Raw genomic sequence first — 16,406 nt, forward strand, 5'->3', positions numbered from 1 at the left:
TATGTTTTAGTATTCGAGTTTTTGGTCATCAGTCAAGTTTGCCAGTTCGATTTGTGAGAAATACGAGATTTAGCACCTGAATGAACACAGTATTAAAATGATACGATCTATAATATATACTGTACCATTTTACACTATCCAATGAGATGGCATATCGCCAAGCCCCACTATTCCAACGGCTGTCAATCGATTAAATCTTGGTACCTTTTCTAGCCTTTTCTGCTAGTCTTGGTACAAACAGTGGTGGAACTCAATTCGCTTTGACCCACAACAAAATATTCCCACTATTCCCAACCAAGTATCTTACAGTGACATCTCTCTTAATCCTACCAGCGCTGTCACGCTATTCCAACCTATCCTATGAAGATCCTAACCTAGGCGAAAGCGATATCCCAGGCGTTATGCTAGGCTCTCCAACATTCGGGCTTCACGCCATTTCTCTCCCACACGCTCTCTTTCTCTTCCCCTTCCCCTTCCCCATCCCCATACTATCCACTCGTATCGGCCCCATCAGGTAGATAGTTTCTCGGTTTGCCATTTTTTTTGGTAATTTCTTTCGCTTTGCCGTTTGTATGCATTTCTAGCAGGTGGTGGCTGCGAGTCTTTTGTGCTCATCATATTCCTACCTATTCAAACCTTCGCTGGCCTTTGCCCTTTGTTTATAACTATTTATAATAATTCAGTCGTTATTCGGATCCTCCAAAAGAGGTTTCGCCTCGATCGCTTTCAGATTACTTTCGCTTGAAACACTCGATAAAGCACGGCTGCTTTAGTTGTATATACTGAAAGTAGTCTATGCATACATAGGGAGATCACAGTTCGTCGTTGCTTGCATATTTGCTTGTATATATAAGTCGACAGACCTGTTGAGGCTCCTATTGTCCCTCCTCCCCTCTATCGGGAATCATACGCACGCCTTCCTCATCCTGGTGTTTGCTTGCCCAAGTATACACGTGTGGAGGAAGTGTCGGTTGCTGTGGACTGAGTCAAATTAGCCGCCAATTATAATATTATATATTATTCCCGGCTTCATTCGCTTGATACGCCCTCGAGCATCCCGTGCTGTATATACGTACAGAGACGCACGCGACTCAACTGCTCTCGACTACGGTACATATATTACCGATATAATAATACCTTAATATTTGTCACACCAACATGTATAAGATGCTTCGATCGATACCAGCCCTGGCGGTGGCCTTGCTGGGCGCGTCCACTGTACTCGCTCAAGAGTCCGCGCCTTACTGTTCCCTCACTAAGAAGTGCCCAGAGGCAACTCCTTGCTGCTCTCGTAAGATACAACTCCTACCTGTTTGTGTCAATGTGCAGTTCTCTAACTGGGCTAAACTATAGAATACGGCCAATGTGGTGTTGGCGCCTACTGCCTCGGCGGATGCGACCCGCGCATGTCTTTTTCTCTCGATTCCTGTGTCCCCGAGCCTGTGTGTCAGTCTAGGACGATGAAGATGGACAGCACCGACCGCATCTCTGATGCCTCGAAATACCTTGGTGATCCTTCCAAGGCTGATTGGGTTGCTCAGGGCACCCCTCTTTCCCACGGTGGCAATGTGCTCTTGACTATGCCGGCTCACTCCGCTGGAACCGTCCTCGCCTCAACTGTCTATATGTGGTACGGGAATGTCAAGGCTAAAATGAAGACGTCGAAGGATGCTGGTGTTGTTACAGCTTTCATTCTGCTCAGCGATGTGAAAGATGAGATCGATTTTGAGTGGGTTGGTACCGAGCTGGATATTGTCCAGACGAATTACTACTTCCAGGGCATACCTAATTGTAAGATTCTAGTGCATTCAAAGGATTATACGAGTAGCAACCCGCTAACTGCTTCTATAGATAATCATTCAAAGAACATCACCGACTCGTCCATCAAAAATACTAATACCGAATGGCACACTTACGAAATTAGGTGGACTCCGGAGAAGATCGAATGGCTTGTAGATGATAAAGTTGGTCGGACGTGGGAGAAGTCGGAGACCTGGAACTCCACTACCAACCAATGGGAATTTCCCCAGACGCCAGCCCGAGTACAACTTTCTATCTGGCCTGGTGGTGACGAGAAGAACGCCAAGGGCACGGTTGACTGGGCCGGTGGATATATCAACTGGGACAGTGACGCTATCAAGAAGGACGGTTACTACTACGCTACCGTCGGCGAGGTTACTATCGACTGCTACCAGACGGATAAGGCACCTGGTACCAACTCGGGCAAAAGCTACGTCTACAACAATGCGAAAGGTACTAATGATACCGTTATAGACGGCGACTCCAACACCGTCTTGAAATCGCTACTGGGTACCGGCCTTGATATGGACAAGGACTATCCCACGGACCCGAGCACGTCATCGGGCACGCAAGATGTTATTCCTGGTCTGAGCGGCGGCGGGCCTGGTACTAATGGACAGGCAGCTGGTGGGAGCAGCGGTAACTCGGGTAGCGGCTCGGGCAGTGGCGCTACTCCCGCCGGTAGCAGCCCTAACGCCGTCTGCACGGACAGTTTCCAACAGGTCTGTGGTTCTAGTGGCAACGGCAACTCTAACCAAGGTATGCGGCCAGAGCGTACTTTCGGCGCGAGCGCCTTCGCCGCTCTCATTGCTGTTAGCGCTATGCTTTGGCTTTAAGTTGCGAATTGAGCTCCTGTGTTATACGTATATGTGTATATATATCAGCCTTACAAAAATGAGTGTATGGAGGTTTCCTTAGGTTCTGGGTCCGCACGACCTCTCGGGCGGTTTTTGTGTATGGGCCACGATACCAATCTGCGGAGGTAATGGCACGATGCCGTCCGCTCCTTTTATGGATACGGCTTTGCATATCGATATGGGTATGCTGCCGCCGAACGAACTACTGAAACGTTGTGCTCTTAGGTACATAGGGTTTAATGAGAGCCGCTGGTATAAACAACTTGTATATAATTAAAAGAAAATTAGGAATATAGATATTCAATTAAGCTTAATATGATATTTATGATATGCATGATTTAATTATTCGTGAAGTATATGTTAAAATGTGAACGTGAGGAGAGTATATTTCATATATTCGACCTGTCGTAAATTCGACGATAGTATAGGAACTTGATTGTTGACTTTAGGACTTAACATAAGGAGTTCCATGAATTATCTCTGTTTCCTAGTATCTACATACACTAGGTTAGCATCCTTGTTTTATAATCGGTCTATGATGTTAGGAATTGTGTAGAATAGCTCTATATAGACAGTCCTACCTCGTAGGAACTTTAGGTAATAACTCCAGTCTTCATTTCGGCGTTCGTAGAAGATGGCTGACGAGCAAGACACATTCTTCCTAATAATAGAACAAGAACAATAAAAAGAAGGGCGCGAATAAGTCTAATTGCATAATTGAGACCGTTATACGTGTGGGCAATCAACGGATGAACCAGTCATGAAGAAACCCGTCAGCGTAGAATATTCGGCATGGCCTTCGTCTTAACACATAGGATTAGAAGCCGAGGAGCTACTGCTAACTATAGTATAATTATGTTAGAGTCATATGAAGAAGTATCTGAGCCCGGAATAGATAATACCCGTGTATAAATCGCATCCTTTCAGACTCTGGACGAATATCCCAGAAGCCGGGTGGAACCGGTCATAATCGGACGGTTTGAAGGCCGTCTCTCGCGGATGGGTCTCGGAGCTCCGAGTTACCTAGAACGGAAACCGGGGGCTTTGCGGCTTGAGCTGCGTGGTCTATAGGCTAGCTCTAAGCTTGATTTAGTAACCGCCATGAGCAGCCGAGCGAATGATAGCTAGACGGGATGCCTAACCCCTCCGTAGGTCTGCGGCTGAGCCACCGACGATACTTCACTTTTGAGGGCCCCGAATTCTGCGCGAGGTAGGTCTTTGCGACGGTCGTCTTTCGGATCTGGTTCATTGATGTAGAGAGTAATAATATAAAAGACTATCTTTCCGTTGAGATGGTAGCTTGACTTTTGTACATACATCTTCAGACATCAGTTCATTGCACATTATATCGAAAACAGCATAGCAAATCCTAACACAGTACCTACTCATATTTATTACAATATATATATATATATCTTACCCTTCAAGTTACCTACAGCAACACCTTTTACGCCCGAAGAGATACTCACACCCTCACCAAAGCAAACCAACATGGCCTCATCAAGTAACACCAAACTCATCGCCTTCATGGTTGCTACGATTACTTGGTGAGGTGAGGGTATGCGATGTGATTCTGGGATTGCTATGAATTCAGATAGGCGTCGGTTAGACGATGGTGTTTTGTTTGAAGGATAGGATGTAAAACATAGTGTGACTTGCTGGCGTCATTTAGAGGTTGTTTCTGTGTTTCTATGCTTCCTTTAGTTACACTAGTTACCTACCTATAAAGTTAACTAACCTAACCTAGTCAGATACACAAATAGACAAATAGGGCGTTTCAAAAGCTGTCAGTTCCGTCTAGTCGGGATCCTGAATACGCTAAATTTGTTTGTGCATTTACATATGCAAATATGTACCTTTTCCCGTCTGGAGAGGAAGTGGCGCAAGCCAAATGATTGGCTCTTAAAGGCTCCTCCAATTCATTATACTACATATGTATAAGAGGCGCGGGATTGATTTGCGCCTATCAATCCTAAACAAGCCGAATCCACACCGAAGTCGCGTTGATCTTTTCCCGTATGTAATACATAGGGGAATCGTTAATGTAATTTCCATGCTTACAACCAACCAAAGCGGCGCAAATATTAGTTATATATACATGTAATGTTGCACTTAGTCAGATGCATGTGGTCTTTTGTTGGTACATATCATTTGTATCATCTCTACATTCACCAATGAACCTTGCAACACAGCCCTATGAAGTTATGCTGGGCACGGTGTATTTAAGTCTGTTCGAAATAGGGAGGTATCATCTCGAGCCAAGGAAAAGGGAGCGCTAAATGATCTGTTGAATGCCTGAATGTGAATAATAAATTGAACCAAACCCTTCCTTCTGCATGGCCATTCTCTATTTATGATCGTGTCTTCGTTCTTGTCCATTTTTCTGGTTATTTCTACTTACTCGTATCCTGGAATTGATGCAACTTACAGCTTCACGTGGAGGTCGAAGGTGAGTAAGAATAAGCTAAACCCACATTCCCTTGTTTGAATTGCCCGACTTGCCCGAATTGCCCAAATCTAATAATCAATAGATACATTCATTTGTTATTTTGAGAATTATTTGTTCCTTGTCCAAAGAAATTAGGTCACATCGGGAACAACTACCTTGTCATTCATTATTATTAACTATCATTGTTATTCTTTGAAGCCCGACTTTCAGCGTCAGTCACTAAAGAATTATCGTCAAATTCATTGTTGATTTCTGCTCATACGTTAACCTCCAGCCATTTATTTTGCTATAAACGCCATAACAAATTTACTCTTTTTTTCTCCCTCCCTCCCTTCCTTCCTTCCCTATTTTTAGCTACATACTTGTTAAGCAAGCGCGATCTGAACACTTTTTAGACCAGAATCCAACTTTCCATCTTACCATTTTTCTACCCCTCCACAATTCCAAACATGAAGGGAACTATTGCAACACTTCTCCTTGGCACGGCCTCAGCGATGCCGTCACTTATACCTCGCGAAGATGCTCCGGCAGCTGAATCTCGCAAGCTCGTCATCGGCGCTCCCTTTCAGATCCTAACTGCCGATTTTGATGGGTCCAAGTTCTCCATAACCGGAAACCATACCGCTTCTGGGACAGGACCCAGCTGGCTACTCTTCAAGGAACCAAATCTCCTGTACGCTGTCAACGAGAACGCCAACGACACTAGTCTTTTCACGCTCGACTCGGGCAAGCCGACTCTTGCTTCTGCCGCGAATGGTACATCCGGTGTAGTCTTCCTCGAGTTCAACGGCGATAAGACCCGCATGGTTGGCGCCGGTTATGGCAGTGGTACTATTGACGTCTGGGATGTCTCGGCCGCCGATGGCAGCATGAAGCACCTCAAGAGCGTCATTGTTCCGGGAGAGCCTAACCCTGCTCAAGGAGCTCACCACCCGCATCAAGCTCTCCTCGACCCAACTGGCCGATTCTTTGTCATTCCTGACCTGGGCGGCGACACGGTCCTGGTGCTCGACAGCAAGGATGACCGATATGAGTTTACCGGCAACGCAACTCTACCTACCGGAACTGGACCTCGCCACGGCGGCTTCATCTCGGACGGAGACGACCACTACTATACGCTAGCTTCCGAGTTAACCAGCGAGCTCTTCCTATTCAAGCTCACCTACACCGAAGACTCGATCAGCTTCAAGCAGCTCCAGAAGCAGAGTACCTACGGCGCCGTCCCAGCGGCCAACTCCACCTCCGCGGCCGCGGGTGAGCTTGTCGTTGCCGCAAACCAGAGGGATGTATACGTGTCGAACCGAATCAGCGGCAACGAGACAGACAGCATCGCACACTTCGTATTCAAGAAGGGCACCAGCAAGTGCAGCGCCGCTCACCTCGACTTCGCCGACACTATTTCGTCCGGCGGCCTGCGCCCGCGCATGTTCAGCCTGAGCAAGGATTCCGACCAGACACTGGCCTTCGTCACGAACCAAGGCGGTGACAACGGTCTCCTCGCTTTCAAGCGCAACAAGGACTCGGGCTCCCTCGACCCGACGCCCGTCGCTACCATTCCCTACAAGTCGCTTGTAGCCCCCGAGCTCGCGGCTACCGATCTAATGGGCCCGCAGTTCGTGCAGGAGATTTAAATACTAAATCATGAGGGAAATCATGGAAAATGCATTGGAAGCGGACGAATTTGCATCGATGGCGGCGTTTGGGTTTTCATGATAGTTGGTTGATCAGGGTGGCTTTTCGCCTAGGTCGCTTTCTATTCGCTGGTTTGGCCCTCGGAGGCATCGAGATGTACATAGCAATATCAATCTTATTTTCACCATCGTGCCTCGTTGTTGGGTGGTCTTGAACCGCCTAGCTTGTGAACTGCTTAGTGGCTGTTCGTAGCTTGCCGTTTCCCCCCGGTGATATATCTATTTTTGATGTTTTGATAGCTAACCCTGTTTATGAACGTCTATCAGTGGAAACAGGTGGGTAAATATTCGTTATAAACACGTTTTACGGTGGAGTTAATCTTGGTAGATTACTATGTAGTAGCGCAGCCTGATAGTAACTATACCGAATATAGATGGGAATTAGCTTGCATGCATATGTGCCTGGATATATTTCCCTTTAGGGAAGTCGAAGTGGTCTAGCCTTTAGATGCTTGATAGTTGAGTGGAGGATGAAAATACAATTGCGTGTACGAAAAGAGCACTCAAACTCTACCAGACAGCCAGAAGAGATTGGATATCGCCACACTTCAATAATGTGTACATATGTATATTATCGTGATACAGGTGAGGTTTGGCAAAATAAAAATTGAGTACCCCAGCGCGAATCGATCGGGAAACGAGAAAGTAAAGATGCTGTCATGATGGCAGAAGCTTGTCGTGAGGCGATCTGCAATGTAACCCTCCTAACCATCAATTTCAACCACGACGCACAAACGGTGGAGATGATGGTCCGGAGAATAAATTTAACTCGATCCAGGACATTGAAATAAGATACCAGTTAGCCTGTTATTATTCTTGTTCTTGCAGGTTGGACGTGTTGTAGAATTTGCAATATACTTGCCCAAGGCGTCAATCGAGATCCGGTCGAGCAGACATCAACCCCAGATTGTCTCATAGAGGCATAACTAGTTACCAAGCAGTAACTTGTTTAGTCGTTCCACATGGCATGACATGACATGACATGACTAGGTTAAACTAGAGAAGCCTTTTCGTAGGGCTTGGATAATTTGATAGTTTTGCTGGCTCATTAGCTTACAATTATAAAATTGGTGTTCCTTAGAGATATCATCTAGTTTTACGTCATAGACAACCGGATGCGGAAATTGAAGATTTTCAAAAAAAAAATCAATTTGCATACAAGCTCTCTCCACTGAAGTCGTGATACACGTGTATTGCGGACCCGCGTGGCGTATGCCAATCTCCCAAGACGGCCATGTCCTACATAGGTAGAGAGCCCGAGTCATCTTGTATTACTTGTTGGGAACGTCCTGCATTGAAACATCTTGGGGACTCGTATCTCTTAACCTAGTCCAATGAGATAGGCATGATAATTAGATGTATTCCCGTAGATGGTGGATCTGATATTCTACGACTTGACTGATCTACGACTTGACTGAGAATACCCGTATTCCTCATGGTAATCTTTCTTTTAAGAATGTTGCGCGCATGTGAAACAACATGTTGACTATCGTAGCCATGGTATTGTTGTTTGGCTCTTTTCCGGTTCGAGGATGACGAAGATACTTAGAACTAACGATTTCAGCTTCCCAAAAATTTCATTTCCTTATTAACTCGATAGCTCCAATGGCATCGGGAACTTGGGCCAGCACAGGGAATGCGTTCCACTGTTATTATCTAATGCAAGTTACTTAGTGGTCTTGTTAGTGATACTAGAGCACTTGCCCGATAACTATGACGTACTAGATTAAACGACTCTAGGTTTCACGTCATCAACACCTAATAATCCAAGTACTCCAAGTACAGGTTTTGGGCTTGAACAAGCGCGGCCAATATGGATAAATGCATTAAAAAAGTACTTCGCATTAGCGGTAAAGAGCAGTAGTCAGTCATGTACCTACTGATTTATGTCTGCCATGGAAGGAGTATAGCTCTTCGGTCAGCTGCATGCGCTCACATATTGTACCATTACATCTACCTTTACGTCTACCTTTACGATTACTTACATTTGAACTACGTCAACGTATAATAAACACCTTTGTCCTCTCCCAGTCCTCAACTTTCATAATATTCTCTTCTCTCTTCCTCACCTAAGAAAGAATACATTGTGAACTCACAATCTAATAAAAACTCTATACCCACTTATCCTAATATACGAATATACATACCTACTCTCACTGTGATACCCAAACCGATTCTCTGCTTTGCGCCATCGTCGAACATCCAAGTAAGAAGTGATATCAATATACCCTATTTACACATCCCGGCGCCATCATGGCAAGCGTAAACAAACCAACGGACATCAAGCAGAAGGAAGCCGACGTCAACCGAAAGCTTCAGATATACGGCATCATCAACGCATTCCAGATTGGCAAAGTACCATCTGTAAGTGCCGCTTCATATATATTTATATATGGAACTCCTATTCAACAACATAAAGCTTACACTAGATGTCACAGAATGAACAAATAGATATCGCCCTGAACAGCTTCCTCGAGTCTAGGCCGTTAGCAAGCCCCTCAAAGAGACTTTCACCAGAAGGACAAGAACTTGTCGCAGAATTGAAGGATGTTGTGACTCAAGCTAAGAAGCTGCTACTATCCAAGAATGAGGGAAATCTACTACAGGATTTCATCTGGCAGACCCAGCAGTTTGACCCCAATGCCGTGAGCGTACCCAATGCTCCCATCGACAAGAATACGGCGAAACAACATGGAGACAAGGTTCTTGAGGGGTTTCGGACTCTAGGAACATTGATTATCACCAATGGCCAGTTCCGCAAGCTCCGTAAGTTGATCATTGACTATCCGCGCGTTAATCGACATAATCGCTAATTGTTTCTTAGTTAATGATGCTACCATACTACTACGCGACATTGCTGGCGATGCCGCTACTAATGCTGCGAACAAGGTGCGGCCTGCCGGCGAGGACCTCTCTCAGATCGATCGACCTGCTGCGGACAACGTCTGGCATGATGCTCCTAATTTCTCCAGGGAAAATGTGAGGTCTCAGTTCCAGAATATTTACAAGAGCGACCCAACACAGGATGCCAGGGGCGTCGCGAACGCCGGAGCTGGAGCTGTTCGACAGCCGGACGGGTCGGCAGGTGATCGTATCAATGCCGCACAAAATGCGACAAGCAGGGCTGCAGAGCAAACCAAGTCTAACATCGATCCGGAGACCCGCGAATCTACGAAGCTGACAGCTCAAGAGTATCGTGCTCGCGCTAGACAGTATCTGTCGAAGAAGATGCCCGAAGAGCGTCGTGATCAGACCATCTGGCGTCTGAAGGTAAGCAACCCTCCACGTCAAACATGATTACTGATACTAACAAAAAGATGAATAGAAATTGGTCATCGAATGCCAACAACACCCTGACTACCAGCAAGCCATTTCTACGCTGCTAGATTTGGCTGAGCAGTATGGCACCCATGGCAGGAGCCTTGCTACCGGAGGTACCGGTACTGTCAAGAACGCGCGAACTCACCTGGCTGCTGCTGAAGCCGACTTGAAGGTATGTAACGCTTACTCTTAAAAGATGAAATGAAGCTAACTCCGTGCTAGACCTTAATTGAGAGATTCGCCAACGGAACGTCTACTGATGATCTCTGGTCTTCTATCAACACTATCTATGGGGATGCTGATAGGGATCCCGAACTCAAAAATTGGTTCAAGTCTATGGACGCTTACATCCGCAAGTGTCTCCAGCAGCAAGGTTACATTATGGAAGATGCTTCTAACGAGGAGTGGCGCCGTCTCCATGATCACGGGAACTATCTCCTCCGCGAGAAGTACAAGACTCACACTGATCGCATTGTTGACGAGATCAAGTTTTTGGCGGATCAGTTCGATCAGGACTATCAGAACAAGGCCTTCGCGGCTTCGGTACAAAAGTTTTTCAACAACCTTGGCAACGATGAGAATGGCAAGCCAACTTTCAAGCCTCACTTGATCAAAGACCTGACCGATGTTATCATCCCGGCTGCCTTTGAGAGAATTGCATACATTCCCATTCCTCGGATTGAGTATTCCGATAGTGAGATCGATGCTGTCGTGGAGAATCTCGTTCTGGAGAGTGACAACTTCATGCCTAACGTCCTCGAAGTCGCTAGCGACAACTACTTCCGCTGGGGTCGCAAGAAGATTGCGAGCACAAACAAAAACTCGATCGACGTTAAAGTCACTGGCATCCAGATGGATCTGCGCGATGTCAGCTTCTACGTTAAGCGCAAGCAAGGCTTCCCCTCAATTACCGACACTGGCGTTGCCAACATCAAAATGGGTGGCGATGGGTTCTGCTTCCGCTTGAAATTGTCTACTGCAGATGATAAGGACAGTCAACACTTCTTGAAGCTCGACAAGGTTGATGTCGATGTTAAGAACCTTCAGATCAAGCTTGTCAAGTCCAGCCACAAGATCCTCTTCGGTCTTTTCAAGCCCATAATGCTTAAGGTCCTCCGCCCAGTGATCCAGAAGACCGCCGAGAAGCAGCTCAAAGATCAGTTCAACAAATTTGATCAGCTGCTATATCAGGTCAAGCAGGAAGCAGATCGTGCGGTCGACGAGGCTCGCTCCGACCCCGAAAACGCTCCGAACATCTATAACCGATACGTCAATGCCGTTCAGAAGCAATTCTTCCAAGGTAAAAAGAAGGCAGAGGCCATTGCGGCCGACAAGAAGGTCAACATGGCTGTCACTCAAGAGGATAGTATTTTCCCCAACATTCATCTACCCGGCGGTATCAGCTCTAAAGCCACCGAGTATAAGGAGCTGGCCCGAAAGGGTGAGCTTTGGGAGAGTCCCGTATTCTCCATAGGCGCAGCCTCCAAGAGTACCAACCTTCCCGGTGCTCCTCAAGTTACCCGCAAGCCGCACGCTGCCAGTGGCAATGCCACAAACGGAAATCATACCAATGGAAACTATACTAACGGTAACCACGCCAACGGTAACCACACAAATGGAAGAACTATAGACGGAAAGTACTCTAATCCCGTTACTGGGCCCATCTCCACCACCGGCCCCGTGAGCACTACTGCTCCTGCCGTAAGTGGCAACACTATTACGATCTAGAGAGTATGAAGTGTAATAGTCACTCCTCTTGGATACATCTTGTACGATATGGTGGAGATGGGAATGAAGGAACAACAAGGTCGTAATTAGGAAGTTCCAGATGCGGAGATACCCGGAGATACCCCCAGGACTCAGTTTGCTTCACTTTTTTATTAAAAAGTTGCTAGGGAAGAGCCTTGGTTGGCGATGATGATACCTGTCCTTGTCTTAATTACTTTTGAATATTAAGTTTTCCTTTGTTCTGACTATATGGATAGTTGAGTAATGAACGTTGGGCACATTCTAAAGTCAATGGAAGTTACAAATATTGCAATCGTTATGTGATGATACCTTGAAGGCGTCTGTATGAATGACTACCTAAGGTATGTTAAATATGGTAGAATGAATGTTTGTTGGTGCTGGGCAAGTTGTCCCGTGTTGGCTTATAATAGTAGGTTATGAGAAAGTAATATTAACTAGGCCAATGGAGACGTGGTGATTTGGGTACTTAAAAGATGAATAGCTGAAACTGCACTGCTAGAGTGAGGATCATACAAGTCAAGGTCAAATTCAAAAAGAAACAAAACAGAAACACGTCAGAAACAAATACGTTTCCAGTGGAATGAGACACTTCATGAATTGAATATATATATCAAAGAGCAGTATTCATGATCAATAGTTATCACAATACTAATGCCCAAAGTTCTCTTTAGCAACTCAAAAACTTCCTTGATAGAAAAGTACCAACATGCATTGCCATGTGTATATGTAACCAACCAATCATTCCTAAACCCGTTCTTCTTCGTACAGCCGCGTAATAGTTTTAACATAGTCACCTCATATATATCTGTACATCATCGTCTAGCCGTGGTAAGAGTGACGCGGAAATCAAACCGCCCGGCCACATTTCCCGCACAATAGCTTCTTCTTGCCCCCGATTTTCTTCATCCTGAACTCTCGACTACCGCATGCGCGACACTGCATGTCCTCGCCGTCCTCGCTGGTTAATTCTGAGCTCACTTGGCTGATGTACGAATCAGGTCGAGAAGCGGCGGGCTTGGGAGGAGTCAGATGGCTACCTTCCTGCGCCCGTGACAATATCGCCCCCGCCGGCAAACTCTTGCGGCGAGTAGCTTTTTCGGACGCGTCCTTTTTATCGGGCTCTTCCGTATCCATGGCTGTGCTCTTTCGTCGATTATCCTTGCTCACCGTTACGTCAGAGGCTAGGCCGGTGCTTTCAGAACGGTTATGCGCCGAATCAGGGGTTAAGCCGTGAATGCCATTGCCTCGCGCTTGGCTGCTGTTTCGCCATCTGTTAAGATTCCAGAACGAATAGCTTGCGCCGGCAGGGTCTAAACGCAATTCGTCTTCTTCCTCGTCCAGTGGCCGGAATGAGAAGCTCGGTGTTGGTGGTATTAGTGAGTCTTGTAAATTTGAACGGTTGGTGATACCATTTATTGGTTTACTAGGAGAAGGGCTTGCTGGCACACTAGGAACCGACATACTTGCGTAATGATGTCTTCTTGTATTTGGAGTGGTATTTGCGGGAGTACGAGCCGCTTTACTTGGCGATAAGGACCGTTCGCTACGCGCAGGGGTTGAGATGGTTACGGAGACCGGCCTACCCGGATGTCCTTCGACGCCATGTCGCCATGTATTGATTCTATCCGAGTTGGCCTGGAATATACCCTGGAGCGGTTGCGTGAGTGAACCTCGGCGAGAATGCGGATCTCGGCTACTAGCACTCATTCGCGTGGCTATGCTGCCACTTCGTCCGAGCAAGCTATCTCTTCCGAGTTTCCTAGAGAACGTCGAACCAGTCTCCCAATTATCATGGCGTCGCTTGATGAAGGCGCAATCTTGGCGGAAGACCTTGATTAGACCTGCGTGATCAGTAGTTACGACGATATTACCATCATAGTGAGCGGAGCGTGCGATATACACCGGAGACTCTTCAGGCTTTTTTATTTTGGCTGAGCCTTCAGACTGCGTATCTTGAGATTCTACCGTCCGAGTCACAGCCGATTCCTCTTTGCTAAGCAATGTTACTGGAGGAGGATTACATAGCGTAAATATAGGATCGCCAGAAGATTGCAGTAATTGTCGTGTCGCTGTCGGAGCAAATATGGCTCCAGTGACAACGTCAGAATGGGCCTCGAAGTATTCGCAAGGCCTCTTTTCCTTATTCTCGGCAAATTTTGAGCTGGTAGACCATACGAACGCTCTCTTATCCTCGCTTCCACATATGATGTAATTGCCCTCGTCGCTGAACGTGGCTCTGATCTGGCTACACGCATTTGTGTGTCCCTTGAGCTTCAAATCAAGATTCTTGTCGCCCATATTGTAGATCCTGATTCGGGAATCATTTGATGTGATGAGAACTTTCACCACACCGTCTGGGGCGTCCGGAGGGAATGCCATTGTTTCAATACCCGTGATCTTACTCCCTTTGGCATTTTTGCCTCGTGATGACCGCACGTGAATCTGTGTATGATATTTGAGACCCTCGGTCTCATAAAACATACAAAATCCGTTCGAGCACCCTGCTATCGCAGTTCTTCCGTCGGGGGAAAATGCAACGGCGGTAATGAAATCGGAGAGCTGGCTTGAATAAGCGACAGCCTTATCTGGAATACTCCACAACCGCAGGTAAGAGTCAAGAGAACCTGCTAGGAAGAATCTGTCGTCCCGAGGATGGAAGGCTATAGATGTAACGAAGTCCTTATGTTTGAACGTGCACAAGCATTCCTGTCTGCTTATATGCCATAGGCGAACGGTCTTATCCATCGACGAAGAGAGGAGGAAGTTGTTCTTGCTCCAACTAAGATCGAGGATGTCGCCCGCATGGCCAACAAATTCCCGAATTGGTTTCGCGTGGAATACCGGTGCGCTTAGGCGCTCCTCTTTCTCGCTGGTAGCATTTTCTTCCTCTTCGTCCACTTTCCTGTCTTCCTGTGTTGCGATAACTGCCCATATGCGCACAACCCGGTCTCGACCTCCGGTGGCTAGGTATTTTCCATCTTTGCTAAACTCAACAGCCCAGATAGGACCTCCTGGTCCTGGTTCATCCTTTCTAGGCTCCTGTACTGCTGCGGTTCCGTTATCGGTGTCTGCCTGGTCATCCTGGATCGACTGTTGCGTCCCCACAAGCTCCTGCGCAAGAAACATGCGGTTGAACTCTTTAATTTTCTTATTCTGTGCTCTAATCCTGATATATCGCGGTGGCTCTTTGTGGTGGGGGATATAACCACCGGCGCCAACAGTAGAAGAAAAAGCAACGGCATTCGCGCCCTCAGTCCTCATTTCGCTGATTTCGGATTCATCGTCGTGAATACCATCGTCTTTCTTCTTGCCGCCGATCATGCTAAGGCGACTAAGGAAACCCCCCTTCCTGTTTTCAAGGAGCTTGTTAGCCCATGATAAACTCTTCGCCTAGCTAGTCTTATAAACATACCTTCTATCCTTAACGTGATCGAGCTGAGGGGTCACTTGTTTGGTAGACACATCGGACGAAAGACGAGGTAGCGCCTCATTAGCAGGACTATCAGGCCGTCCGGGGTTGCGAAACCTTGAGGCGATAGATCGTTCGGTATTAGTCCTTGCAAATATATGCTAGGATAAACGAATCAGCCCCCATTGGCCGGGAAACTAGGACATAAAACATACGTGAGATAATGGATCGAGTGCCGGCGAGGTTGTGAGTTGCGCGCTGGTCCGCACCCCGGGATCTGCGTCCTTTCTATCTTTTATATCCTTCCCTCCCGTATCCTTTCGCGCAAGTTTATTTGTGCCTCTCTTCCCAGAACCTTTAAGCAGTGTGCTGGTACCTTGTTTAGGGCGAAGTGTTAGCAAAACAGCCTCCAAGGTGGGATTGCTGGGAAATTTATAAAATGAATAAAATGGTGGTATGAGGTGGTGACCCGTAAACATACTCGGATCATCAGAGATAGTAGGCGACCGCCCCAGATCATGAAGCGAGTCCAATCCATTGTGGTTCGATTTCGTATTAACATGGGTAGCGGTGAGATCGTCTTGGTGAGGGCGCGCGACCTCGGTGGCCGGTGAAGAGGTCGACATATTCCATTATCTTGCCACGACCGCGGTCACCTGGGAATAGGGTCCCGATTTGGTCGTTCGCTTGGGCGCAATGGCGCTCTCGTCGCGTACGTATATAATATATAGTCGTAAAATAGACGGTTCGCTCAGATAATATTTCGCGATCAGCGGTTTCTAGTTTGCTGTAAGATATCGTAGCGCGTAGTCTGTCTTGTCATGTTTTGCTCCGTCACATCCGTAGTCAAAGGAATGCCTTAAAGATTTCAGTGCTCAAATGTCTTAATCGTAAATAAGAGTCAAATATACGTTCGAGCACATGGGAATAGTAGCCATCCCGACTAGCTAGTCTAGTGAATCATAAGTAATAAGTAGTGGAAATATTATAACTATTACAATTGCGTATATATGTATGGTATGGTAGAGTGATTTAAGGCTATCTTGTCAGGCCAGAAGGATGCAATCCCGCGAGTGGCGCGAGTTGGGAAGAGTGCGTTACATTAAGGTATGTACCTAGCTTCGACCGAA

General features: G+C 46.7%; 4 protein-coding genes across 4 annotated transcripts; 3 read left to right on the top strand and 1 right to left on the bottom strand.

Annotated features, from left to right (window-relative positions):
• The first annotated feature begins 686 nt into the window (after positions 1–686).
• On the top strand, positions 687–2,675 carry F4813DRAFT_276711 (carbohydrate-binding module family 18). Its single transcript, XM_049240447.1, has 3 exons — positions 687–1,291; positions 1,354–1,791; positions 1,852–2,675. Exons 1-3 carry the CDS (start codon positions 1,159–1,161, stop codon positions 2,634–2,636), a joined length of 1,356 nt encoding a protein of 451 aa, XP_049095183.1. The 5' UTR covers positions 687–1,158; the 3' UTR covers positions 2,637–2,675.
• A 2,925-nt stretch (positions 2,676–5,600) lies between these two features.
• On the top strand, positions 5,601–6,737 carry F4813DRAFT_383423 (putative isomerase YbhE; the record flags this gene model as incomplete). The annotated part of the gene is made up of 1 exon (XM_049245942.1): positions 5,601–6,737. One exon carries the CDS (start codon positions 5,601–5,603, stop codon positions 6,735–6,737), a length of 1,137 nt encoding a protein of 378 aa, XP_049095184.1.
• A 2,313-nt stretch (positions 6,738–9,050) lies between these two features.
• Positions 9,051–11,846, top strand: F4813DRAFT_393904 (uncharacterized protein; the record flags this gene model as incomplete). Its single annotated transcript, XM_049247492.1, has 5 exons — positions 9,051–9,161; positions 9,236–9,563; positions 9,622–10,067; positions 10,123–10,290; positions 10,341–11,846. 5 exons carry the CDS (start codon positions 9,051–9,053, stop codon positions 11,844–11,846), a joined length of 2,559 nt encoding a protein of 852 aa, XP_049095185.1.
• A 593-nt stretch (positions 11,847–12,439) lies between these two features.
• On the bottom strand, positions 12,440–16,357 carry F4813DRAFT_375452 (WD40 repeat-like protein). Its single transcript, XM_049245018.1, has 4 exons — positions 15,758–16,357; positions 15,492–15,652; positions 15,280–15,437; positions 12,440–15,216 (listed from the first exon to the last, which is right to left on the bottom strand). The coding sequence occupies exons 1-4, from the start codon at positions 15,900–15,902 to the stop codon at positions 12,714–12,716; spliced, it is 2,967 nt and encodes a 988-aa protein (XP_049095186.1). The 5' UTR covers positions 15,903–16,357; the 3' UTR covers positions 12,440–12,713.
• Positions 16,358–16,406: the final 49 nt, after the last annotated feature.

Source organism: Daldinia decipiens, assembly GCF_022478715.1.
Source record: "Daldinia decipiens strain CBS 113046 unplaced genomic scaffold F4813scaffold_51, whole genome shotgun sequence".
Lineage (NCBI taxonomy): Eukaryota > Fungi > Ascomycota > Sordariomycetes > Xylariales > Hypoxylaceae > Daldinia > Daldinia decipiens.